The sequence below is a fragment of the Lagenorhynchus albirostris genome, chromosome 2 (assembly GCF_949774975.1).
Source record: "Lagenorhynchus albirostris chromosome 2, mLagAlb1.1, whole genome shotgun sequence".
NCBI classification, from domain to species: domain Eukaryota; kingdom Metazoa; phylum Chordata; class Mammalia; order Artiodactyla; family Delphinidae; genus Lagenorhynchus; species Lagenorhynchus albirostris.
Window position 1 is genome coordinate 46484013 of NC_083096.1, and position 26788 is coordinate 46510800.

The 26788-nt window shown below is 43.8% G+C and overlaps 1 protein-coding gene across 3 annotated transcripts in view; it reads right to left on the reverse strand.

Annotated features, from left to right (window-relative positions):
• RGL1 (ral guanine nucleotide dissociation stimulator like 1) overlaps positions 1–26788 on the reverse strand; it is a 276917-nt gene that overhangs the window by 49472 nt on the left and 200657 nt on the right. For all 3 annotated transcript variants that reach the window (XM_060131812.1, XM_060131802.1, XM_060131823.1), the window contains 2 exons: positions 22467–22544; positions 3933–4117 (listed from right to left, as the gene is read on the reverse strand). In XM_060131812.1, coding sequence (XP_059987795.1) covers positions 3933–4117; positions 22467–22544 — 263 coding nt within the window. The remainder of the gene's footprint in view (positions 1–3932; positions 4118–22466; positions 22545–26788) is intronic.

Consider the following 26788-nt stretch of genomic DNA (forward strand, 5'->3'; position numbering starts at 1 on the left):
ACTACAAAGCTACAGTAATCAAGACAGTATGGTACTGGCACAAAAACAGAAATATAGATCAATGGAACAGGATAGAAAGCCCAGAGATAAACGCACGCACATATGGTCACCTTATCTTTGACATAGGAGGCAGGAATGTACAGTGGAGAAAGGACAGCCTATTCAATAAGTGGTGCTGGGAAAACTGGATAGCTACATGTAAAATAATGAAATTAGAACACTCCCTAACACCATACACAAAAATAAACTCAAAACGGATTAGAGACCTAAATGTAAGACCAGACACTATAAACCTCTTAGAGGAAAACATAGGAAGAATACTCTTTGACATAAATCACAACAAGATCTTTTTTGATCCACCTCCTAGAGTAATGGAAATAAAAACAAAAATAAGCAAATGGGACCCAATGAAACTTAAAAGCTTTTACACAGCAAAGGAAACTGTAAACAAGACAAAAAGACAACCCTCAGAATTTGCAAATGAATAAATGGACAAAGGATTAATCTCCAAAATATATAAACAGCTCATGCAGCTCAATATTAAAGAAACAAACAACCCAATCCAAAAATGGGCAGAAGACCTAAATAGACATTTCTCCAAAGAAGATATAAAGATGGCCAAGAGGCACATGAAAAGCTGCTCAACATCACTAATTATTAGAGAAATGCAAATCAGAACTACACTGAGGTATCACCTCACACTGGTTAGAATGGGCATCATCAGAAAATCTGCAAAGAACAAATGCTGGAGAGGGTATGGAGAAAAGGGAAGCCTCCTGCACTGTTGGTGGGAATGTAAATGGATACAGCCCCTATGGAGAACAGTATGGAGGTTCCTTAAAAGACCAAAAATAGACTTACCGTATGACCCAGCAATCCCACTACTGGGCATATACCCAGAGAAAACCATAATTCAAAATGACACGTGCACCCCAATGTTCATTGCAGCACTATTTACAATAGCCAGGTCTTGGAAGCAACCTAAATGCCCAGCAACAGACGAATGGATAAAGAAGATGTGGTACATATATACAATGGAATATTACTCAGCCATAAAAAGGAACGAAATTGGGTCATTTGTAGAGATGTGGATGGATCTAGAGACTGTCATACAGAGTGAAGTAAGTCAGAAAGAGAAAAACAAACATCATATATTAACGCATGTATGTGGAACCTAGAAAAATGGTACAGGTGAACCGGTTTACAGGGCAGAAATTGAGACACAGATGTAGAGAACAAATGTATAGACACCAAGGAGGGAAAGCGGCGGGGGTGGGTGGGGGTGTGTGTGATGAATTGGGAGATTGGGATTGACATGTATACACTGATGTGCATAAAATGGATGACTAATAAGAAAAAAAAAAGTATGCAAGAAGCAGTAGGATAGCCTTAAGCTAAATTCACCTGAGCCTTATTAGAGATAAGATCATCGATTAGCAAATTAATCGGATACAGACTGAAGAAGTAGGAAAAAGTAAATTTTTTCTTCCTAGGGCTCCAAATCAAAAGCATAAGTGCTCAGCACATGGAACAGGACCTCCAGTCTCCATTGTGAAAGACTGTGGACCTGGAAGACGTTCACCTTGGGTCCCTAGCCTCTCTTCCGGGGAAACCTTCCTCAATTCCTGGGTTGTTCCCCAACCTCATCCCCCTTCACACTCCTTGCTCTTCTGCCTGTCAAATCCATTCTCAAGAAGAAAAATCTAGCTGCATTCAGTTATATCTTAGCAGACATTTAAATCAGGGCGTTACTACTCCCCCAGAATGTTTACATTGTAAGCCTTTGCAGAATAAAAGACTTTTAGGCATCTTGGATCAAGTTGGGGTGGCCGTGTCTTAGTTTCCGAGGGGAAAAGGGGCGCTGAGTGGATCCTACATCACCTCCCCTGTCAGAGCACCACGTGGGTATCTGCCAACTTTGGTGACAGGTATGTGATTTAAGACTGGCCGCCTCACCCTGGAGTTGAAGGTACTGATGTGAACGGGGTTGGTTACAACCAGGTAAGGAAGGAGGGGATCTCTGCCTGCCTCTGGAGTCTGAGACACAAACAAGCATGAGCTAAAGAAAGCTAAAACCCCATGATTTCACCACTTTTCCTCCACACAATTCTGGTCCTCTCTCACTGGGTGGAGGAATAAGATATTTGAAATCCCAAAGGTTCAGAATGGGCCTCTCAACCCTCTTGCTAACCACTGTGCATAAATCTGTCCCAGTCGCTCTGCAATGCAGAGGCTGGCCCACTTCAGCCAAGGAGTATATGTGCTAAGCCTTGATCTCATTCACCCAACACTCCACAGCAGCCTGATATGTGCCTTGGATCAACGCTGCTGTATCTGAAGATTACATGGTCCTTTCTCTCCGGGGTCTAGTCCACGCTTTCACTGTTTCTGCTTTTGATTCTTTTCCAGTGGTAAGTAGGTAAAAACTTGAAGCAAGATTTCACTTTTGGAAAACATGTAGGAGAGCTTGTTTGCTTTTGCCGGCATGAAACTGGGTAAAAAAAAGCACATGGGAACCAAGCTCCTAAAACTCTTTTTCGGTAATGGTTCCTGTACTTAATAAACAGAGAGTTTAGAGAGTTCTTGATTAAAAATTTCCAAACACAGAAAAAAATCATTTCTGGGATTGCCTAAAAGCTTTACCAAAGTCAGGCCATCTCGTTCTCCCCTGCCTCAGCCTGCCAAATGAGCTGGCCTTCCAGTCCCGGTTGGAAACAATGAACCACTGGTCCCACCGGTTCCCCAATTAGGCCGGAAGCCAGGGGCAGCTCCCGTGGGGACAGCTGGGCTCTATTGGTGTATCCACTCCAGCACGAAGACAGGAGGGGAGGCCCTGAAGGGAGTTGAGGTCCGGCAGCTGGAGGAGTGCCCCTGGTATTGAAACATTCCTGGCAAATGAAGTCATCGGAGATACCGAGGACTTGGCAGTCAGCTTTTAATGATGCAATTGCATTTTCCCCTCTCTGGTCCCCCACACGTAAAAAATTCAACAGGTCCTGTTTGGAATTTAAGGGTATTTTCTTTGGCGCTGATGCAGCTTCCCTTATCGGTGTTGAGGAACCATTTCCTTTCCCTCACTGAGGAAATCAGGCGTCACTTCAGGGAAGTGCCTGTCAGAAGCTCCAAGTGGGTCAGCTGCCATGGCAACCATCCCCCAGCAGCCAGTGAGGGGATAAAACGTCACACTGAAAGACCGCCCTAGCCTCTTTCTGACTTTCTTCAAAGCCTGATGGTTCCAAGCCACCCGTGACCTGCAGTGGTGGCCCTTCCTCTGTCCTTGAAAATAGGCAGTCAATTCCTCAGATAGGAAAAAACAGCCACAGAAACTTCCTTTGGATGAGGCCATCAGAGATGCGAAATGATGGTAATCTGCCCCAGTAGGGGACAGATTACAGGGATGCTTTCCGGCTGAAGGAGAAACATCTTTTCTGAGCTTTTCAAGCTTTTGTGAGGACAGGAGCAGAACTGGATTTAATTCCTCGCCTGCTGAATGGGGGTGGTGGTTTGTGAGGCGTTTTCATTTGCTAGAAGGAGGAACCAATGAGGCAGATAATGAAGAGCAAATTCAAGTTCAGCAGGGTGTGTGATGACAAGGAAAGGTAAAAGACCATCAAGGAGATCGGCCTCTTTATGGTATTAAAGGAAACCCTGAGAAATCACTTCACCTCTGAGCCACGGTTTCCTCCCGTAGAAAATGAGGGAGTTGGACTAGGTGATCTTGAATATCCCCTTCTCTGCTCTAAAATGCTATATAGGTCCTGTAATTAGTACTTCAATAACCTTGAGAATTTTACCACAGTCCCCCAGCAGCCCGTCCTGCAGGAAACCAAGGCCTCCTATTCAACAAGTACAGGGAGAACATTTCCTCACTGTGGAGGTTTGCAGGATCAGAATCTAGCTTCTTCCCTGGAATCAAACAAGTAAGTACTCACTGTCAGTTTCTACTTCTTGCTTGTGAAACTGCTCAAGAAGGTTCTGTGCTCTTCTCTCTGGGTCAGAGCCTGGCATCATCTGCTTGAGATAATCCAGCAGCTTCTGTAAGCAAGGGAAGTGAGGGGGCTCCCGGAAGTCCTCTGCGCACTGGTCAAGCCAGGCCCTCAGGATGGAGGCGATTGCACTGAGAAAGAGAAAACAGAACGTCACTGCACTCAACTGGCTCTGGAGACGCAAAACCAGCCCTGGACGCCAGAGCCTGTCCCAGCCATGCCTCAGGAAACCTTGGGCAAGTGATCAATGGATAGTTCCCTAGAAGTTCCCAGCAATGTCAGTGAAGTTAAAGCATCTGAAAACAGCCTGACTACCTTTTATTATTTTAAGTGGTGGTTGGGGAGCTGGGGAAAGACTGGTAAGTTAAAAATAAAACAACAAAAACAGGACCATAACCTTTGGAAAAACCCACACAGGACAAAAAAAAGACACGGAAGAGAAGATTTAGTGAGTCCTGAAGCAACTTCAAAGTAACCTGTATACAACAAGATTATGTGTTTCCAATTCTGGATTCACTCAAGTCAGAGACCACAAAATCTACTGTGATAACATTTTAGGAAATAACAGACAGTGGGCCAGAACTTTGATGGGCGGAAGGGCCTAGGTTTAGGAAAGATAATGTGTAAATTTAATTTTACAAAGATCACCAGGGTTTCAGCATAGCACCAAAAACGTCCTCACAAAATTATCCTTTCACTTTTCAAATTACCAGAGGACAATGTGTTTCCAGTGGGAGAAACAGTATGAGTAGAAAGTTAGGTTTTGAAAAGTAAAGGAGAAAAACTTGATAAGCAAAGCCATTCATTGAGAGGGCGACTTCTTCTGATGGCTCAGCTGAGTCCACCTTGGGTGAAACAAGGACCAGGGCACAAAGAGAGACCGGGTCATCATGGGGGCACATTTCCCTCCTTTCATGTTACTAATAACACAAGCTTGTTCTCTTTAAGGTAGGTGCAGCCCCTCACTCAATGGAAGAGACAAACAGCTGACAAAAAGGACAACTTTGGAGTGTTATTGTCCTACGCTTCATATTCGAAGAAGGCTTTACAGCCACTCCTGAGTCGGGCACTTGCTGGGCTGTGTCCCATGCACATGGTACTTCGCCTCACTAATGACCAGCCAGCCCCAGGAACAAGGTGCAGCCATTGACGATGGCCGGAGAAGATGACAGGGACTATAAATGAATCCAAGCATGTTTTATTGACAGAGCTGGGACACTTTGTTTTAGCGAAAGACCTAATTAAAATTTTTTCAGCTGAAAAAAAATGTCTAGCAGATTTTAAAATTACCATCTGATTAGACTTCAAACAAATTGTTCACTTAGTTAACGAACTGCAAAGAAACGAAAAGATATAATGATCCATATATATGAAACCGCCGCCTGGACTTTCACAGGTGTGTCTAAACTTCACAGGTCTCAAGTTCATAGCAGAGAGCTAGACTGTGATCAAGGCAGAAATGCAGCTAAAGCCAATCTAATGCTGAACTTCTGGAACTGACGTACAAACACAGAAGGGAAAGAAATTAACTGTTTTCACTGCTGTGGAGATCACTGTTTCACCAATATGGACATGAAGACATTTGGAACGATAATATTCACATAGCTACAGCAGAAATAGATGACATAAAACCATTAATTAAGGTTGGCATTTAAAACCATAGAAATAATTCAGTATTTTCTAAATCTTCAGTGCAGATTCAAAAAAGAGAGAAACAAAAGTTTCATTCCCTCACAGAAAGCTAGAAGAAATTAATCTGGGCTCTGGGATTAATTGAAAGAACGAGCAAAATGAAATTAATGAACTTCTAGTCAGTGAACCTTCAATATTCGGGTCACTTGTCACATCATCTGTTATTTATGAATGTTTATGGCCCCCCAAATTCATATGGTGAAGCCCTAACTCCCCCTGAAATGACGGACTTCAATTATTTTGAGAGCCCACACACGGCACTCATTATTTCTCCTTTCTTCACCAAAACCAAATATCATGAATTGAAGAAGATAATGATGAGGCGGCATCCTAATATTTCATTTTTATAAGGAAGATGACTTTTTCTGTGGATAATTTCCCTTCTTTGCTGACGAGCATTGAGTCCAGAACTGGGGTGGGCACATAGGTGGGGTGATGGCACAGAACTCAGGAAAACCTGACGTTTGCATACATTATGGTGACGCTTACAGTATGGTTTTGCACTTCTCAAAAGAAGGGTGATTTAATTTAATTAGTACTATCACTCACTTAATATTTTTTAATATTTCAATGAGGGAATACTCTTGCGATGACAGTGATTAAAAGACAGATATGGAGGGATGATAATTCACATCACTAAATTAAAGATCTAAAAGAGCATCCAACCAACGAGACCAGCAACTCAATGACCCTGATAACACCTCAAAAGTTCATAACCTAAAAGAAACCCAGGTAGAAATCCAAAATTATAGTAAAAGACAGATGTTAAAACATATCAATATGTCATTTACTCATTTACCCCCCATAATTGCTAGTTTTAAAATTATAAAACAATTTACTGAAAAAAGTAAATATTACAAATACACAAATATCTATAAATTAAAACAACAAAGTATCTACCCCCTTCATTCTAATCTTATTACCATGACCTTGTGTGAACAGTTTGGAGTATATCCTTCTAGACTTTTCTATGGATATGTTTACATATTTAAGTAGATGTCATATGTATAAACCATGGATTTTTTTCCCCCATGAATAGTATGTCATAGACACCTCTCCATCCACGCCAGGACCTCTAGCTCTCACTGTTTCTCAGGGTTACGTAGTATCCATTGCATGCACACACCATAATTAATATAGGTATTCTACTAGTGCACAGGTAGTTAAGTTATTGTTAGGTTCTCACACTTACAACTACAAAATGAATATCCTTGTTTACATCTCTGTGTACTTGTATATTTCTATGGGGCACGTTGTATAGGACTTCCTTCCATGGAAAGCTGCAGCCTTGGAAGGTCCAGGGGAATTCTGAAGGGGGACCTTAATCCATACTGGACTCACCTTTAGGTGCACATTTTATCCTCCTCAGACTGGTATTTTCTACTAGCGTTGTTAATCAACTCATTTTACTCTTTGTGACAGTGCCCTTCCCACAGCTTAGCGCAAGAAGGCTTTGAAAAGTCACTACAAACCCAGACATTGAATTAAAAAGCATTTTCAGACAAAAGAGAAATGAAGGCAGAGGAGGAAGAATAAAGAGAAGAAGGAAAAGACACATACAGACAGCACAATACAACATGAGGCAGACCCCTGCCCTCTTATTAGCAGAGTTTTACCAGCATCCCAGGGAGGCAGGCTTTCTGGAAAGGCCTGGGCGTGTACCCAAAGCTCAGAGCAGCTTTATGTTCGCCAGTCCTGGGAAGAAACTTTCTGTTCTTGATAGGCTAAGAAGCAGATAAAATGTGAAACGTTTGAAATTTCAGAAGGGAAAGCAACATCACAAAATCATGACAGAGCAACAGGATTACTGGCCAGTGAGTTTTCCATCTTACCTTTCCTGGCTCCACTCCTAAGATCTAAGGTACATCCTAACCAGACCTGGTTAGTTGGAAGGTGTAAAGAACCTTAATAACGAAGGGAAGCCCTCGTTAAAAGTCACCACCTTACAGGAAAGGTGTGACTGTTAAACTAGAGAAGCTACTTGGCTCTATGCGCAGAACAAGAAATGAGGTTCCAGAGGAAAACCTGGTTCCCGTCCTCACTGTGCCACCTGTGAACAATGGGAGTGGGACAGATCACTTAGCTCCACTGACCCTTATCTGGAGAAGAGACATAAATAATACCTGCCTTCATCTACCTGACACAGATCAGTTGAATTTCAAATGACATAATGTCAATAAGGATATTGAGGTATCTGGAGAGAAACGTAACTGTTAGCAGTCTTAAGACTACTTGCCGTAAGTCACAAAAGGAAGGGATTAAAAAAGGTATGGCTCAGTGAACATCAATCAGCACTCATGGAAAGAACTCAAGGAAACTGCCACGTAAAATAGAGTGCTACAGGATACAAAGCATGCTCCTGCAACACTTGTGGCTCCAGGCCTGCTGGAGGAAGGCGAACACTGTGAACAAATACCACCCCCCCCACAGATACCACACACTCACACCACACCACACACACCACACACTCACACACACACCCCACACACACACTCACATCACACACACACACCCCACACACACACACCCCACACACACCACACACCACACACCACACACACACCACACACACACACCACACACACACCACACTCACACACACAGGCCACACACACCACACCACACACACACCACACACACACACCACACACACCACACACCACACACACACCCCACACATACACTCACATCACACACACACACCCCACACACACACACCCCACACACACCACACACCACACACACACCACACACACACACCACACACACACCACACACACACACCACACACACACCACACTCACACGCATGCCACACACACACATGCCACACACACCACACCACACACACACCACACACACACACCACACACACCACACACACACACCACACACACACCACACACACACACACCACACTCACACACATGCCACACACACATGCCACACACACCACACCACACACACACACACCACACACACACCACACACACACACCACACACACACCACACTCACACACACGCCACACACACACCACACACACACCACACACACACACCACACACACACCACACACACACCACACTCACACACATGCCACACACACACATGCCCCACACACCACACCACACACACACCACACACACACCACACACACACACCACACACTCACACCACACACTCACACCACATCACACACACCACACACTCACACACACACCCCACACATACACTCACATCACACACACACACACACCCCCACACACACCCCACACACCCCACACACACACCACACACACACACCACACACACACCACACTCACACACATGCCACACACACACAGGCCACACACACCACACCACACACACACCCCACACACACCCCACACACACCCCACACACACACACCCCACACACACCACACACCACACACATACCACACACACCACACACTCACACACACACCCCACACACATGCCACACACACACACACACCCCACACACACACACCCCACACACACCACACACACACCCCACACACACACACCCCACACACACCACACACACACCACACACACACACCACACACACACCACACACACACACCACACACACACACCACACACACACCACACTCACACACATGCCACACACACACATGCCACACACACACCACACACACACACACACACCACACACACCACACACACACCACACACACACACCACACACACACGCCACACACACACACCACACACTCACACCACACAACCACACACTCACACACACACCACACATACACTCACACCACACACACACACCACACACACACACCACACATACACTCACACCACACTCACACCACACACACACACACCACACACACACCACACACACACGCCACACACACGCCACACGCCACACACACGCCACACACACACACCACACATACACACGCCACACACACACACGCCACACACACACCACACACACACACCACACACACACACACCACACACACACCACACGCCACACACACAACACACGCACATCACACACACAAACACACACACCACACTCTCACACACACCACACACACACTCACCACACACACACACCACACACACACTCACCACACATACACTCACACACACCACACACACACACACACACACACCACACACACTCACACACACCACACACACACATGCCACACACACACACACACACACACACACCACACACTCACACACACACCCCTGAGTTAGCCCCCCTCAGGACAGACCAATTCAGGAACATCAAAGTGTAATAGAGGGACTTCCCTGGTGGTGCAGTGGTTAAGAACTCGCCTGCCAATGCAGGGGACACGGGTTCAAGCCCTGGTCCGGGAAGATCCCACATGCTGCGGAGCAACTAAGCCCGTGCACCACCACTACTGAGCCTGCGCTCTAGAGCCCGCGAGCCACAACTAGTGAAGCCCACGTGCCTAGAGCCCATGCTCCGCAACAAAAGAAGCCACGGCGATGAGAAGCCTGCGCACCACAACAAAGAGTAGCTCCCATTCACCACAACTAGAGAAAGCCCACGCACAGCAACAAAGATCTAACACAGCCAAAAATAAATAATAAATTAAAAAATTTTTAAAAAAAACTTGTGAAGACTGAAGAAGTAATTTCTGAAGCCAAATGGAAAGATTAAGATTGTGACATAATCTAAACTCAGTAAGGAGAAAAGCCAGCACTCCTCACTCCCAAGGGAACGTGTGTGTCTGATTAAGAATGACTGGACGGGGGGTGGGGAGAGCAGGGGCAAGACCCAAATCTGATGGCAGAGCAGACAACCAGGATTGCTTTCTCTACCTCAGACATCCTTGGCAAGGTGCAAATTCTTGCAGTATGTGAAGGAAGGAAGTCGTGTCCAGACCCAGGTGCGGGTTCTAAGACTTTTACTGGTAATAGAGCAGACCCCTGGGGAAAATGAATTCACTAATCCAACTAATATTTATTGAGTACCCTTTATTTTCCATATTCACAAAAACTATTTATGTGATGAATGTCACAGTAGGGGAGTCTAGGGTATTTACCTTCAGAGAGAGTAAACCTGGTCAGGGCTCCATGGAGTGCTTCCCTGAGGAAATGACGTTAAAGCTGAGATCTTAAGGATAAGGGAGAATTAGCAGGGTGAAGACTCTGGGGTAACAGCGTAAGCAAAGGTCCTGAGGTGAGAGAAAGCAAAACACTTTTAAGAGACATAAGGAAGAACTGTTTAAAGAATAGGAAAAGAGGGGAGAAATGGAGCATGATGAGATTTGTTATGCTCATTTGATTTCTTAGCCAAACAGAAATCACACTTAAGAATACCTGGTTGGAAGACATCAGACAGATGTCTTAGCTGAGAGGTATAAGGAAATAGTACAAAACTTCTAATCACTCTCAGGGACCTTCAGGCGTGCAATGCAGAGTAAGAGGGCTGACTGAGGTGAGCATTAGGCTATTATGGTCAAACCACAGATTTTTAATACACACAGGGATTTTAAGATAAATGCATTAAATCATGTTAAAATTGCATAGGTAGTAAAATACTCTAGAATTGGTAAAAGGTTTAATAAAAAAAAAACCTTCTAGGTATGAGGTCATCGCTCCCATGATGTATAACTTCCAAGCCAAGAAATAGGATTATTATGACAAAAAGAATAACTCTGTCCATTTAGAGCTTTCTCTCCCCAGAAATCTATTTGAGGTAATTTTTTTTTTTTTTTTTTTTTTTTTTTTTTTTTTTTTGCGGTATGCGGGCCTCTCACTGTTGTGGCCTCTCCCGTTGCGGAGCACAGGCTCCGGACGCGCAGGCTCAGCGGCCATGGCTCACGGGCCCAGCCGCTCTGCGGCATGTGGGATCTCCCCGGACCGGGGCACGAACCCATGTCCCCTGCATCGGCAGGCGGACTCTCAACCACTGTGCCACCAGGGAAGCCCTGAGGTAATAATTTATCGTTACTTAATCATCAGCAGAAGATTAGACACGGAAACATTTTTTAAAAGCAGCAAAACATTTTTTCTATTTTAGGATACTCTCCAAGAATTGGATCTTTCCCTAATATAGATAATGAAAAGGTAAAAAGATCTATGTAGAGGGTGGCCTTTGAAGCAGTGTAGCACAGGACACTGCCAGGCCCTCTGGGTGGGAGCCAATGCACTTTGCCCTTCAGGGAAAGAAAGCAAAGTAACCTTGACACTGACTCTGAGCTAGACCCTCCACCTTGTTCTCCTAGTCACAGAATGATTTTCTGCTGTTTCTGGGAAGGCTGCCAGTTACAGTCTGCCTCTAAGACCCCTGGCTAGATGGTTTTCCTGATGAGAAAGAACAAAGGGAGATGCAGAGATTTTTTTTTTTCCTTTTTTTGCCTGTAAAAGTATGTAAAGGATGGAAACATTATCTAGACTCGTCAAGGTAATCTTGCAATGCTTTCTTGTACATTTTCCATTGTACATTTTGGTACTGGTGGTGAGTAGAGGTTAGAACGCTGGGAGGGAAAGTAAAAGAGGAATTAAGAGAGACCCAGGGAAATAAATGTAAACAAAGCCAGAGTAGGGACTAAGCACCAGAAGGCAATATAGGGCAGAAAAGCCAGTGAAGGGCCATGGGCAGTTAAAGAAGAGGAAAACCTCCAAGGCAAGAAGGAGGAAGAAAAAGATTGGGATAGGAAGGACACGTAGTAGAAAGAGTAAATATGGGTGGGAAAGGGTCAAGGGAAGGAGGAGATGAGCTCAAAACCAATAACTCAAAATCAAGTGTTTACACACCTGTCTTTCATTCCCAAACTACATGTGCAGACCCTGGCAACTGAATGTAAATTTACAGAAATTGAAGAGAATTGTTGTGCAGAGACTTAATCCTATATTATCAAACCTTACTCAGTATGTCAGTGACTGCACTCCATTAGAAAAGGAACAAAACTAAGAGGTCCCCTAAATGCCTGTTTTTCATGAGCAGTATAGCCAATGTGGTTACACACATTCTCCGGAGTCAGACTGACTCTCTGGTTAGTCAGACAAACCCAACCTCTTTATGCCGCTGCTTCCTCATCTGTAAAATGCATACAGTAATAGATCCCTCCTCACAGAGTTCTTGTGAGGCCTAAAAGAGATAATATATCTGAAGGATTTAGAATAGTCCCTAAGACATAGTCAGTGCTCAAAAACATTAGCTATTTTCATTATTTTAAAAAAGAAGAATTACAATCTATAAGATTAAGGACTAAAGGCAAAAGGAACTACACATCAACACTGGACTCTGGTTGAGAAAGTTGTTTCCCTCGGGGGTACGAGTTAACGATTCTGATACTGCTGTACATATATACTGAAACTGAACAATTAAGTAAATGGAAGGCAGAGGGTAGAAGCTGGTTTTCTCACTGCTGGAGAGGATACTCACAAATAAGCAAGGGGAGGAAGCTAGAATGGTCCATGTGGTAAGGATTAGAGTTGAAGGCATCAGTGAAAATTCATATTTAATATAATGTATAGATGGTTATACATAGAAATATTTATAGGTATACGCATTTACACATATATTTCCTAGCCATGTCAGCTGACAGGGCCAGAAGAAATGACACCCCAGTAGCGATGAGCACACCTAGCACCCAGATCTTGGTTTCTAATATCATTCTCCAATAAAAAGAACCAGGTCAGGCTTCCCTGGTGGCGCACTGGTTGAGAATCTGCCTGCCAATGCAGGGGACACGGGTTCGAGCCCTGGTCCGGGAGGATTCCACATGCCGCGGAGTGGCTGGGCCTGTGAGCCACAACTACTGAGCCTGCGCGTCTGGAGCCTGTGCTCCACAACAAGAGAGGCCGCGACAGTGAGAGGCCCACGCACCGCGATGAAGAGTGGCCCCCGCTTGCCGCAACTAGAGAAAGCACTCGCACAGAAACGAAGACCCAACACAGCCAAAAATAAATATTAAAAAAAACAAAACTTTAAGGTCTCCTGAAAATCTAAAAAAAAAAAAAAAAAAAGAACCAGGTCTCCTTGAAGAAATGGCTGATTCTAAGACTGGGATGGGAAATATACAAGATGAGTCTAGAACGTCTTGTAGTGCCATAAAGTAAGGAAGGGCTCAAATACAATAATAGGGATGTGTGAAAGTGACACAGGAGTCAACCAGAAGAGTTCCCAATGGCCAAAGCTGGAATAATCTGAGCAATAAAATACATAAAGTAGCACTGCATTATATCCCACAGTATAAATAAATTTCCATGAGTCCATACTGATATAAGTAAAAGACTGAATAAATTAATAAATGGGCGAGACAAATCTCCCATGCCGAAGTTTTCCAAATAAATTAGGTAGATACTTTACCCTAAAAGAAGGGAAGCAAACCAAAGGGGTTGTGCATAGTGACTTCCTTCCAAACAATATAGTATGGAAAGAAAGGGGGAAAAAAGACATATGTCATGAAGAAACCTGAAAAATAACAACTTCATCCAGGTGATCAAGGCCAACATCAACAGTCGTAAATCATGTTGAAAGTGTGTGATGGGAATGGTATTTTATCTCTGTGATATTTCTCTCAAACCTCATAAATTCAGTCTGACTATGAGGAAAAATATCTGTCTAATTACAAGAAAAATTCTAATAAAGGGGTGTCCTAAAATATATCTGGATCAGTACTCCTCAACACTGTCAAGGTCATCAGAAACAAGAAAAGTCAAATACTGTCACAGCCAATAGGAACCTAGAGAGATATCCCAACTAAATGTAATGCAGTATCCTGGATGGGATCCTGGAACAGAACAGGGCCATTACGTAAAAATAAAAATAAGGAACTCTGACTAAACTATGAACTTTAGTTAACAATGCATTGATTCATTAATTATAACAAATGTGTATATTCATGTTAGAAGTTAATAATAGGGGAAACTGTGGAGAAGGTATATGGGAACTCTGTATTATTGGCTCAATTTTTATATAAATGTAAAACTGTTGTTTAAAATGTCCTAAGGGGGAAAAAGAGATGAACAAGAGGGTCCAACCTAAGTACTTAAGAGAAATAGTCTCATTTTTATCACAGGGAAAGAAGTAGAGACCACACAGTGTTGAGGTTAAAACCTGGGTTAAATCCCACTCTCTCATTTATTCACTGTATGACCTTGGACATGTTCCTTAACCTCTCTATGTCTCAGACTCCTCATCTGTAAAACAGGAATAATAACACATAGAGTTATTATAAGGGTATTAAAAGGATACTCAGTACTTAACACAGGGACTATTCCTACGAAGCAGCCAATGAACTCTAGTCATTATTATTAGAAAGAGACACCGCCGCTCACCAGTTATTTTTCAGGGACCTCAGTAACTCATTATTCTCCAATTCCTCACAGTCCGAGAAGGGAGTTTTTATGCTATAAATAGGTCTCTAATGAAAAAATTGCTGAGGCGTTCTACAGTTTTCACCATTAGAATGGAGTTTCCGTTGGGGATGACAGATGCTACAAGAACCAAGAACAGGAAGCAGGCGCTCAGATTGATGGGCCTGACCAATCTGGTCTTCCTTCTTCTTTACTCACATCCTCCAACCCATCTCCTTCCCCAGGAAACAAGCCTAACTTCCACATTTCTAACAGCTGTTTGGGGACCTTGCTTGGGGTGTTCATTTCATTAAAAAGCCAGGCAAAACAACACAGGCTAAAGGAAATAATCCCAAACTGTACAATCTCAGAATGCTAACAAGCTAAAGCACTAGTCACAACGGTGAGACTATACCCTAGTTCCTCATGTACTTCTCTCTGCAGCCCTTTTACTGTAATATAGACAAATATGGCGGCAGGGGTGAGGGGGCAGGGGGAATTTATGAGCACCAGAGATCAACACTATTTTTGAAATAACAGGCCTGAGAGCAAAACGGTGAGAAATCCAAGTCCTGGAGTCAATTGGACCTGAGATCAAATATCAGACCTGTCATTAACCAGTTGCTTGATCTTAGTCAAAGCACGTAACTTTTCCGGAGCCTCAGTTTACACACCTATAAAATCAGGACAATATCTCACAGCATGTCTGTGATGGTAAAAGAAGGTACAAAATGCCTAGCAGAAAGCCTTGCACTAAGGTAAGTACACCCCAAACTGTAGCCAGTGGTGGTGGTCAGAGAGGTGACAGTGGTATCATCATTTCCATCATCTCTGCTGCTGCAGGGTGATCAAGGGACAGAGTCTGGTTGTGATGTCTCTTTACCTTTCTCTAACATGTAGAGGACCTTAGGAGATTCTCAGGCGGCCATTTATTCTTCTCTCTGAATCAATGATTATCGATGTTGTTTCATTCCTCCATTATTAGAAAAGTAATTTCTGCTTGGGAGCCTGCACTCTTCCCTTAAATGCATAATTTTGATTCAAGATTTCAATGAGTTTTTTAAAACTATACTTTGTTTTTCTTTGTCCAGTATGGATGTTTTAAAGACAATACCAGGCTCTTTTATGTGGTTTATTGCATCTCCATTTCTACTTTTGTTTTACTTTTTAAAAATATTCCTTTCACATTATAGCCTTTAATTCTTCTAAATTTGGAGTTTTAAATCTTATTTTTGCTCTGTTCTTTACTCTTCTTTCTTTGCCCCAGTTTTGTTACAATCACTCAGATTGATTTCAATTGCCTTCTTAGGTTATTTGAATTTGATGGAATGAATATTGATTGCAAACTCACTGGGAAGACTTGTTAATACCTTCCACTGTAAAGTTTCCCAGATATTAAAGAATTACAGCCAACTTCCTTTAACTCATCTCCCTTTTCTTTAAAATGTTTCCAATATCTTGGATACTAATATTTATAGGACTCTTTACCACTGACTAAAACCTGGTGTCACTGTTTACAACTTCTGGGAAAAGATTACAAGAATGACTTTTGTATCATCTGAATGTTTGGAGATGAAAGCAGTATGATTTCAATGGTTTAAACCACTGCTATGGTAAAGAGTTTGAGAAAACAAAACATGGCATTCCAGAAGGGAAGCGATGAGAGTCAATTAAAGAAAAAAAACTGAAATTGTTTCAACATTACAATAGTAATTTTTTAAAAGGAATAAAAAAGCGTAATTCCTGAATAGTTTTAAACATCTTTAAATAAAGTTCTGTGTGTGTGTGTGTGTGTGTGTGTGTGTGTGTGTATGTATATATATATGATATTCTAATCTCAAATACATTTCAGAGAGTGAAGATTCACAGTGTCAAGGCTCTGTATGGTTAATATCCCTTCTTCATGTTCTCTTCACTTCTGAATTCAATGATTGTAATAAATCTGCACTAAGGAAAGTTTCCTTTTCCCATCTGGTTCAGATTTTATTATTCTAAATAGATAGCATTTTCTCATGTAAAAGTGTCGGCAGGAAGGAGGAAAGGGGTGCAGGTAGAATGAATGTTGGCAGAGATGTCTTCTTCTGTCATAGGAAGTGAGTTCCCTGATTTCCCAACAGTGACAAGTTTAGGGCTTGTAGAAACAAACATGGCATGACTTATTATTTACATCAGTCTAGTGCTAACATCAGAAATCACTGTGTGGCAAAGATTCCAACATCTAAAATCCTTGCAAATTGAATTCCCTGCAACTGAAGGAATTCTTACTTTAGCCAGATAACTTTAAAGGTCCTGATATCACACAAAGCCTGAACCGGGCATACTCGGGACTGGAATTACAAGTGAGAGTCACAGCACAATCAGATACTTTTTGAAATTCATGAAGAACACTAGCCAGTTGTGGTCCAAGACACCAGAAACCAATCTTTCATCTTGACTGTTTCATCTGTTATTTGCACATTTCTGCCTTCTTTTAAGTTCTTTTATCCTTTAAAAGGTTCATTAGATCCATATTCAGAAATACAGGAAAGACTGTTACCTTGGGACTTGGGAGCCTGTATCAAATGTAAGCCTTGTTCTATGCTTTACAACAAAAACTGAAAAACCAAACAATAGTTGAGCATTTTCCTTTTCATAGTTAAACCCAGTAGTGATTCCCCACCTCCACCCCCCATATCCCTGGGCTGCAAAACTGAAGGCATCTGTCCTAAAACAGGATGTTTACTTCTTAGAATGTCACTGAATTCCTGCCGTCTGTTTCCCACCTGAAATCACAAGAACACAGATTTGCAGCAAAGGAAAACAATGGGCATTTTGCTGCTCCTTGCCTGACCCCACAATACAATGCTTTAGTCCATCTCTTTATTTATGATCCTAGCCAGCAGTTCTGATGTCACGATTAATAATAAGGAAATCAAAGAAGCTGTGTATTTTTTCTTTCCTATTTTATCAAAACTGGTTACCCAGTCTTTCCAACAGAGACAAGCAGTAAAGGGCACCTCTCAAACGATCAATATAATATTTGGACCATATCTCTGCTTCTGATATTCATTTTTAAGAAGATGAAAAGAGGGATTCCCTGGTGGCGCAGTGGTTGGGGGTCCGCCTGCCGATGCAGGGGACGCGGGTTCGTGCCCCGGTCCGGGAAGATCCCACATGCCACGGAGCGGCTGGGCCCGTGAGCCATGGCCGCTGAGCCTGCGCGTCCGGAGCCTGTGCTCCGCACCGGGAGAGGCCACAACAGTGAGAGGCCCGCGTACCGCACAAAAAAAAGAAGATTTAAAGAAAGCTAAATAAATTTTATCCTAGGCATCCTTAAACTTGAAAGGATCTCAGAGCACTCATTTGTCAGGAAAAGAGACTGAAACCGAGAGAGGTGAAGTGACAGTGATGGAGGAGGAGCTTGAGTGTGAGTTCTCCAGCCTTGTTTCCCAGGGTCTGTCACCTTCCATGAGGCTGGCTCCATGGCCACCTCAGCATTGGATTCGCCTAATTGTAAGAAGGGGCATAAATAAATAAATTTCCAAATAAGGATGGTATTATTTTTACATATATTTAGATGTTCATAAATAAAGACAGTTTTCACTTGAGCCCTGCAGCAGCCTCATCACCGTCCGGCAGGGTTTCTTACCTAGGCACTATTGATATTTAGGGTCAGGTAATTCTTTGTTGCAGGGGGGAGAGGGGCCGGTCTTGCGCATGGCAGAATGTTTTGCGGCAATCCTGGCCTCTGCCCACTGGGTGCCAGAGCACCTCCCCACCAAGTTGAAACAACCCAAAATTCTCCAGATCTTGCCAAATGTCCTCTGGGGGCAAAACTCCCCCACTGAGAACTGGCATATAGCCATATCTCCTACACATCTATCAGCCATCAGGAAGCCTTCAGTCACTGCTACAAGTCAGCTGCTGCAGCTCTGAGATGATCGAGGAACTTTCCATGTGTTACATGTGGAATGGACAAGGTGCTTCCCTGATTTCCTCCAAAAACAGACAAAGCAGTGACCCTATCAAGTCCCAGAAATGATCAGAAGGGTAACTTGTGAAAAAGAAAGAGAATGCTCAAGTGAGATGAAAAATAATAAAAGGAGAAGTGGAGGGAAAAAACCCCAACAAGACAGAAGAAAGGGAAATGGAAAGAAGAAAGAGGTCAGCAGAGAGAAGGGATTTTAGCATTCCAGTATCTGTAGGACAGAGTGACCCATTATACGATAAAGTGGCATATTTTCATCAGGCATAATTTTTTAAAAAGGCAACTCAGTCTGAGGAAAAGGGTCAAGAACTTTCTACCAATTCACTGTGAGGCTTTAGGAAAGGACCATTGTCCTCAGATGATGGACCCCTCAGGGGAGTTCTATGTGAAGCTCTTTGTTAAGGCCTCATATGCTTAGAACTGTAAAGCCCTTTAAAACAGCTTATCCTGGAGTCTCACCCACGTTACTGTTCCTGGTGTACAATTCATTTGAATGAAGTTTTAGAACAGGCCTTTGAAAGAATGAGCATGACTCTTCACGTCCAGAGTACAAAGCAATTTGCTTTAACTGCTACTTCCCAGAAAACTATTTAACCTCAAAACACCCCCTGGGAAACAGCAAAGCTCTCGATAGTTTTCATACTGTTACTCTCCTCAGGGTGTTCAGGTGACTGGTTGAATGGTAGCTGTAGATGTGACGCAATTCCAAAATATGTAGGTAACAACACGCTTATTGCTGCATCTGGTCACAGATCGAGGTTACATTTGACAAGCTGGCCACTCAATTCGTAGAGTATCTCTTCTTTGACATATGTTTTAAAATTCATTCTAAAAAGGTTCTTTTTTAAAAAAAATTATCATTTCCGTAAGTTTTCATGGATACACAAAACTAACAACAACAAAACCCCTCTAATCCTACGATTCTCAAACTTTAAAATGCATAGGAATCACTTGAGGATCTTGTTAAAATGCAGATTCTAATCTAGGTCTGGGGCGGGGCCTGAGACTCTGCATTCCTAACAAGTTCCCAGGCGATGCTGATGTGGCATTTATGGGCTAGGCAGCGGCATCTGGATTGGGCACAACAATGAGATAATAAAGAACCACAAGAAAAAAAAAAAAAGGTTGTAAGTCTAATCCATTCCCTCAAATTACCTATCTGATTATAAGGCTTCCCTCCTGCAAAAACTTTTTAGGGCTGACTGCCCACTGCTTACCAGGGAAAGTCCAAACCCTCTTGAATTTGTGAGAAATTCACACCTTTCACGATAACTTCAGCTCCACTAGCTGCCCTCACCCAACATGTACACAGTGAAGCAGCTGCCCCAATTCTGTGCTGTTCCCCAAATATCATATACTCTGCACTTCCCTGATTTGATCCCACTGTCCCCTCTTCCTAAACGCCTCTACCATCCAAACCTTCACGCTCCTTCAAAGCCTGCTTCAGACGTCACCTCTTCCAAGAAGCCTCCCTAAAGCCCTCTAGGAATAAGGTATCTCTTCCATGCACCACACCTTGCACTTGGCATTCAAATATCTACACTGGTGTGTTTAGTTTTCTGGAAGGTTATGGCCCATCCAATAAAATTATGAAACTACCTGACAACTAACTCAGGAGTTAAAAAGATACCCAGTTTTCTCATCTTTATATCCCTGGCTCCTGGAGAAAAGAGTCCATCAGCCAATTGCCTGAACAGTTAAAAATTCCATAGGATTACCTCCCTGAACTTTTGATCCCAAAATGAAACCACGAGTGGTTTCAAGCACCCTAGTATATAACCTATCTACTCAAGAACCTCACTCTTTCAGCAGCCTGTACCCCTACATCGTGGATTTCTTCTTCACTGACTGCTGGATCAAATTCATCAGCATAAACTACCTCCCATTAAAAAAAAAAAGGCACAATGAAAAGACCATCCCTTGCCCTCATCCTCCGCCTCATTTCTGTTTCCCTTTACAACATAACTCTTCCAAAGAGTCGTTAAACTTGTCGTCCCCACTTCCTCCCCTTCTAACCTCTCTTAACCCACATCTGCATCCACCAAAACTGCGCTTGCCACAGGTGCCAAAGACAAAAGTGTGGCAGAATTAGGAGTCACTCCCCCAGACCCCTCTCACTTGATGTCTGGACAGCATCAGACAGAGTCGGTCACGCCCCCTCCAAAACCCCTTCTCCGCTTGTCTTCTGGAACACAGCTTCTTTCTTCTCCTTCCCCCTGCCTGCTCTGTTCCAGTCTCCTCTGCTGGACTGTCTGCTTTCCTAACTCTCAGTACTGGAGGGAACCAAGGCTCAGTCTTTGGACCTTTCCCTTCTAGATCCACCCTTTGTCCACAGGAGGTCACATCCATTCCCATAGCTTTAAACACCATGTATAAACTAAGGATGCCCAAATGTATACTTCCAGCCTAGACTTCTCCCTGGAATCTACACTCACCCAATTACCTCACAATTAACACATCTAAGATGAAATTATTGACACATGCTCCCCACCAAACTTTCTTATCGCATAAAGCCGGGGCTCCATTCTATCGCTCGCTCACACACAACCCTTGGAGGCATCCTTGCCTCTTCTTTGTCTCACATGCCGCACCCACTGCATCGGTACATCCTGTCAGCAACACCTTCAGGACTTCTGCAGAAGCTGTCCCTACTACAAGCTACTACTTCTTGTTACCACTCCTATAATGACGATGTTGACAACTACTATTACTACTCACGTCCGTGCTGTCATCACCCCTTGCCTGGACCCACGTAAGGGCCCTAACCGGGCTCCTTGCTGCCACTCTTGCCCCTGTCCCCGGTGTCATGGTCTATTTTCCACACAGAGCCAGAGTAGGCCTTTTAAATATAAACCAGGCCATAGCAGGATTCTCCTAAAGGCCTGTTAAGTGTTTCTTATCTTTCTCAGAATAAAATTCAGCATCCTTCCCAAAGCCCCCATGTGATGAGGGGCCCTTACAGGTCTCATGCCCCAGTACTTGCCACTTCATTCACTTGGCTGCAGCCTCATTCACGCCTCTACTGTTTCTCAAACACTGTTCCTGCCGCAGAGCTTTTTCCATATTCTCCTTGCCTGGACATTCACAGGCCTCACCTGCACCACATGCAGGTTTCTGCTCCAATGTCTCCAGATCAGATCAGAAAGCCTATGTGAATCAAAGTCTCCATCAGGATCTAGCCCCCCCGCCCTCCTTCATTCTTTTCTGCCTGGATTCTTTGTCTCTCTCTCTCTCTCTACTGAAATATAAACTTCATAAGAGCTTGGACTTATTTTGTTCATAGCTGTATCCCTTAGCACAGGGCCTGGCCAAGAGTGTGTGATCAATACATGTTTACTTCTATGACTTTATCTGTATTATGGAAAAAACCATGGCAACATTCCAAAGGAGATTAAAAACTCCACTAAATTACATTCTTTTAAGATAATAAGTCTTGACTGAGAGCTTGTAATGCAGAGAAGAGGCAGACTCACTTCCTGATCACCGTCTTAGACTCTGATGAACTTTGGCCTCCAACTTCTTCACAGTTTGGGCTTGTCAGGTTCCCATACCTTTATAGATAAAAACAAACAAACAAACAGAAAATGCAATCAGTAGTGTTGGAGAGCAACTCTTATCCATTTCAAGCACAACAGTTATACTTTTCAGGAGTATTTAAGGAAAGTCATATCTGTGAAATAACATCAAAAATGATACTATATTATTGATATTTATTTAATGGGTAAACATATATATGTGTGTGTATATATACGTGTGTGTGTGTGTGTGTGTATGTATAAATATACGGTCTACAAGGAAAGTGATTTAGCAATGAATCACATTACTTAAAAACTTTCTCTTAATATTTAACATTTCTTTGGATTTTTTTTCGATGAAATTACTCTTTTCCTCTTAGCAGGAGAATCAGGCGTTATGTGATGCACAGGTGGGAGATTCCTCATGAACTCCGGAGCATCAACCCCTCTGTGTAGCTACTGAAGGAAGATGTGGCTTTGCTTGCACAACCTTCACGCCTGTGCCACACATGGGCACAAGATGACGACTCCATGCTCTGCTTATGAGTCTGGTCTCCTTGAGGATAGGTCCTATTGGAGGAAGGTGATGGAAATAATTCCAAACCCTCAAGTAAAGGCTGAGATAGAGACAAGGACTGAAGAACAGATTCCTCGTGTCTCAGCAACCAAGACAGCAGCAGTGTGTACACCGAGGTCAGGCTGATCTAGGCTTCCCCAGCCACTGGGGAAGGGGGACAAAGCGGAACAACGGTTTAGAAAGCAATAGGTGCCTAAATTTTAAAATTTGTCTCATTACAAACTCAAAACTTATTAAAACATTGATCAGGGGCTTCCCTGGTGGCTCAGTGGTTGAGAGTCCGCCTGCCGATGCAGGGGACGCGGGTTCATGCCCCGGTCCGGGAAGATCCCACATGTCACAGAACGGCTGGGCCCGTGGGCCATGGCCACTGAGCCTGCGCGCCCGGAGCCTGTGCTCCGCAACGGGAGAGGCCACAACAGTGAGAGGCCCGCGTACCGCAAAAAACAAACAAACAAAAAAAAACATTGATCAGTCCCCGGTTACACTGTTAGATGTCCTTCCAACTCCATAGGTAAGCAAGTCTATTTCATACAAATATATCATGTTTTGTTTGGTTCAGAATGTTCATTTAGTAAATTCACTTTAGACTCCTAAGGAGGAGCCTTTATATTAACTTATAATGCCTAGACTATTTCTGCAGTTTCTCTTCCCATCAGTGGAGAATTCAGAGATTCCTTGGAGTTTCACAAGCTGGTAATCTGTCCCAAAGTTTTGATAATAGAAATTCTATAACTGGTGGCGTTTACATTTTTAAAGAGAACACTTCTGTCTTCTACTAATAGGATTAAGAACCCCAGTACCCTTATGGTTCCTTGTTCCTAGGATTTACAAGCCCTTTTAAAAATAAAAGCCCACCATCTGGTTTGACAGAATGCCAGTCCATCTGGTCTCCCCATCGCCCTGTCCCAGCAGGTTCTAGTTTATGCCCACAGGCATCAGCCCCCTCCCCCATCCACGTGCTCCTTCTCAAGCTCATCAGCTTTACGGACTCCTTGGCCTCCCAGAGATATTTTCCACTGGCCTCCACCCTCCCTGTTCCTCTTCATCCTGTCCTGCACCTGCTATTTAGAGGCTTCCAGGGCTACCCTTTGCTTTCCCTGAGATAAGAACTCAGTCAGATTAAGATTTATGCAGCCCCATGTGGGCAAGGCAGGGCTGGGAAATGAGATTCCTAGTAAATAAATAGAGTGGGATTTCTTGGCTCTCTCTTTGGCCACCGTCATAGCGAACCCTGTCCTCATGTTCCCTCACAACAGACTCTGGTTTATTTAAGTAGGAAAGATGGGGTAAGTGCAGTGAAGAGGGAGGCCACTGTGCCTGCCACGCATCTGACTTGAGTCATCCATAAACTCCCGCCTGCCGGCCCTCAGTGACTAAATGTGGGACTTAACCTTCGTTTGGGTCACATTCTGTGTTCCTTCATTAATTCTCTTTCTGGTTATCCCGGAAATATTGCATCTTTTATCTTCCAACTGGAACCTCTGAGAGGTCGAAATAAAAGCGAAAAAGCTTCACGAGGGAAAGATACACATTTTACTGCACCTGATATTTTTCTTTCCAGAGACGTTCATACTAAAAATCCCCTGGTCTTCCTATTCCTTGTCTTTACTTTTGCTTCTCACACTCTGCTGCTCTTTCTCTGCATTTTTCAGACTCAGAGCTGAGATGCTGGCCGGGATGACATGAACACCCATCACAGTTCTGCTCCCAGAATGTGATGCCACGGTGCAGTCAGACCATGTCACAAAGCGCTAAGTAACTTACACTGGTGAGTGAGCAAAGTTCTCTCTCCTTAATGAACCCGGTACCATCTGCTCAGAAGACCACATGGATACTTCTCCCGGCCAGCAGAGTATTATGAGTAGAGGCTCATAGTCAGGACCAGCATGACTGGTTGGTAATAACTCGGAGACAAATCAGAACCATCAATAACAAGGCATGTGTGTGGTGGTGCACACGGTCCAGGCACTCAGGCTCAAAGGCTGCAGCATCCCTAACTCTTTCTTTTTTTCTTTTTTTAAGATGTTGGGGGTAGGAGTTTATTAATTAATTTATTTATTTTTGCTGTGTTGGGTCTTCGTTTCTGTGCGAGGGCTTTCTCTAGTTGTGGCGAGCGGGGACCACTTTTCATCGCGGCGCGTGGGCCCCTCACTATCGCGGCCTCTCTTGTTGCGGAGCACAGGCTCCAGACACGCAGGCTCAATAGTTGTGGCTCATGGGCCCAGTCGCTCCGCAGCATGTGGGATCCTCCCAGACCAGGGCTCGAACCCGTGTCCCCTGCATTAACAGGCAGACTCTCAACCACTGCGCCACCAGGGAAGCCCCTCCTAACTCTTTCTTCTCTGCCCGATCCACTAGGAACATCTTTTGGCTCTGCCTTTATGACATATCCTGAATCCCAGCACTTCTCGTCACTCTGCCCTGGCTCACACTGCCCCCATCTTTGGCTGGATCCATGCAACAGGCGCTTAACGCCTCTCCTGGCAGGTCTGCCTCAAGCCGCAGCGATGCTGTTCATGCCGCTGCTCTGCTCAAAACCCTCCCCCAGCCCCCACTCTTCTCCACTCTTCAGAAAGGCCAACATCTTACCCATCTCCTGAGGCCCTAAGTGACCTGCCCCTCATATCTCTGACCACGTCTCCTACACTCACTCACTTCCCCTCAGCCTCACTGGCTTCCTTGCTGCTTCCCCACCACACACACACACACACACACACACACACACACACACACACACACACACACACACACACACACACACACACACACACACACACACACACGCGCCAGGCATCCTCCTGCCTCAGAATCTCTGCACACTCACTGCCACCGCCTCCCACGCCCACACCGATGGTGCACTCCCGGGGCTCCTGCAGGTCTTTGCTCCAATGTCACTTTATCAGTGAGGCCTTCCCTGACCATCCTATGTAAACCAACACTAACACCACTGTTTTATTCTCCTCCACAGCCTTTAACACATTCTAGTACACTGTGCAATTCATACAGCTATTGTCCATTAGAACACAAACCCCATGAGAGCGGGACTTCTGTCTCTTTTGCTCATTACTCTTTAGAGCTTAGAGCAAGGGCGGCACCCAGCAGGCATGCTGATGGCTATTGGCTGGGAGCAAATGAGTGGTCTAGTGGGGTTCCCTAGGCAGACGTGGAAATGAACCTCCCAACGACTAGGTTCATATTTGTGTCTATAAAGGCATTCTTTGGCTTTTTGCTTATACAAGTGTCTTAACCTGTCTGTGCCTTCATTTCTAATGATCTAGGAGCATAAAAAAGCTTTAGGATAGCTGCGATCATTACAAAAATCTAAAATTAAAATGCGAAAGGAACTTTTAAGATCCTAGAGCTGAGACCTTGAAGGTGTAAGTAGTATAAAAATACAAAAAAAAAAAAAAGTATATACAGTTTTACAATAGAAGCAAGATAAAACTAAAAAGCTTATAACCCTCTGGAATTTCATGGACTGGGGAGAGGACGATTATTTGCCCCTGCACTTTTCTTATCATTAAGGAGAATTAAAGCCTTACAGAAAAGAAACTAGACCAGCACTGGAATCAAGAACTCTTTAACGCTCAAGCTAGGTCGTTTGAGAGTTAAGAGTTAGTTTTATGAGATTAAGAGTGTTTCTTTGATGTTTCCTGGACCCTCTCATAGCTTCCCATCAAAAACCAAAGTCAAGTTCAAT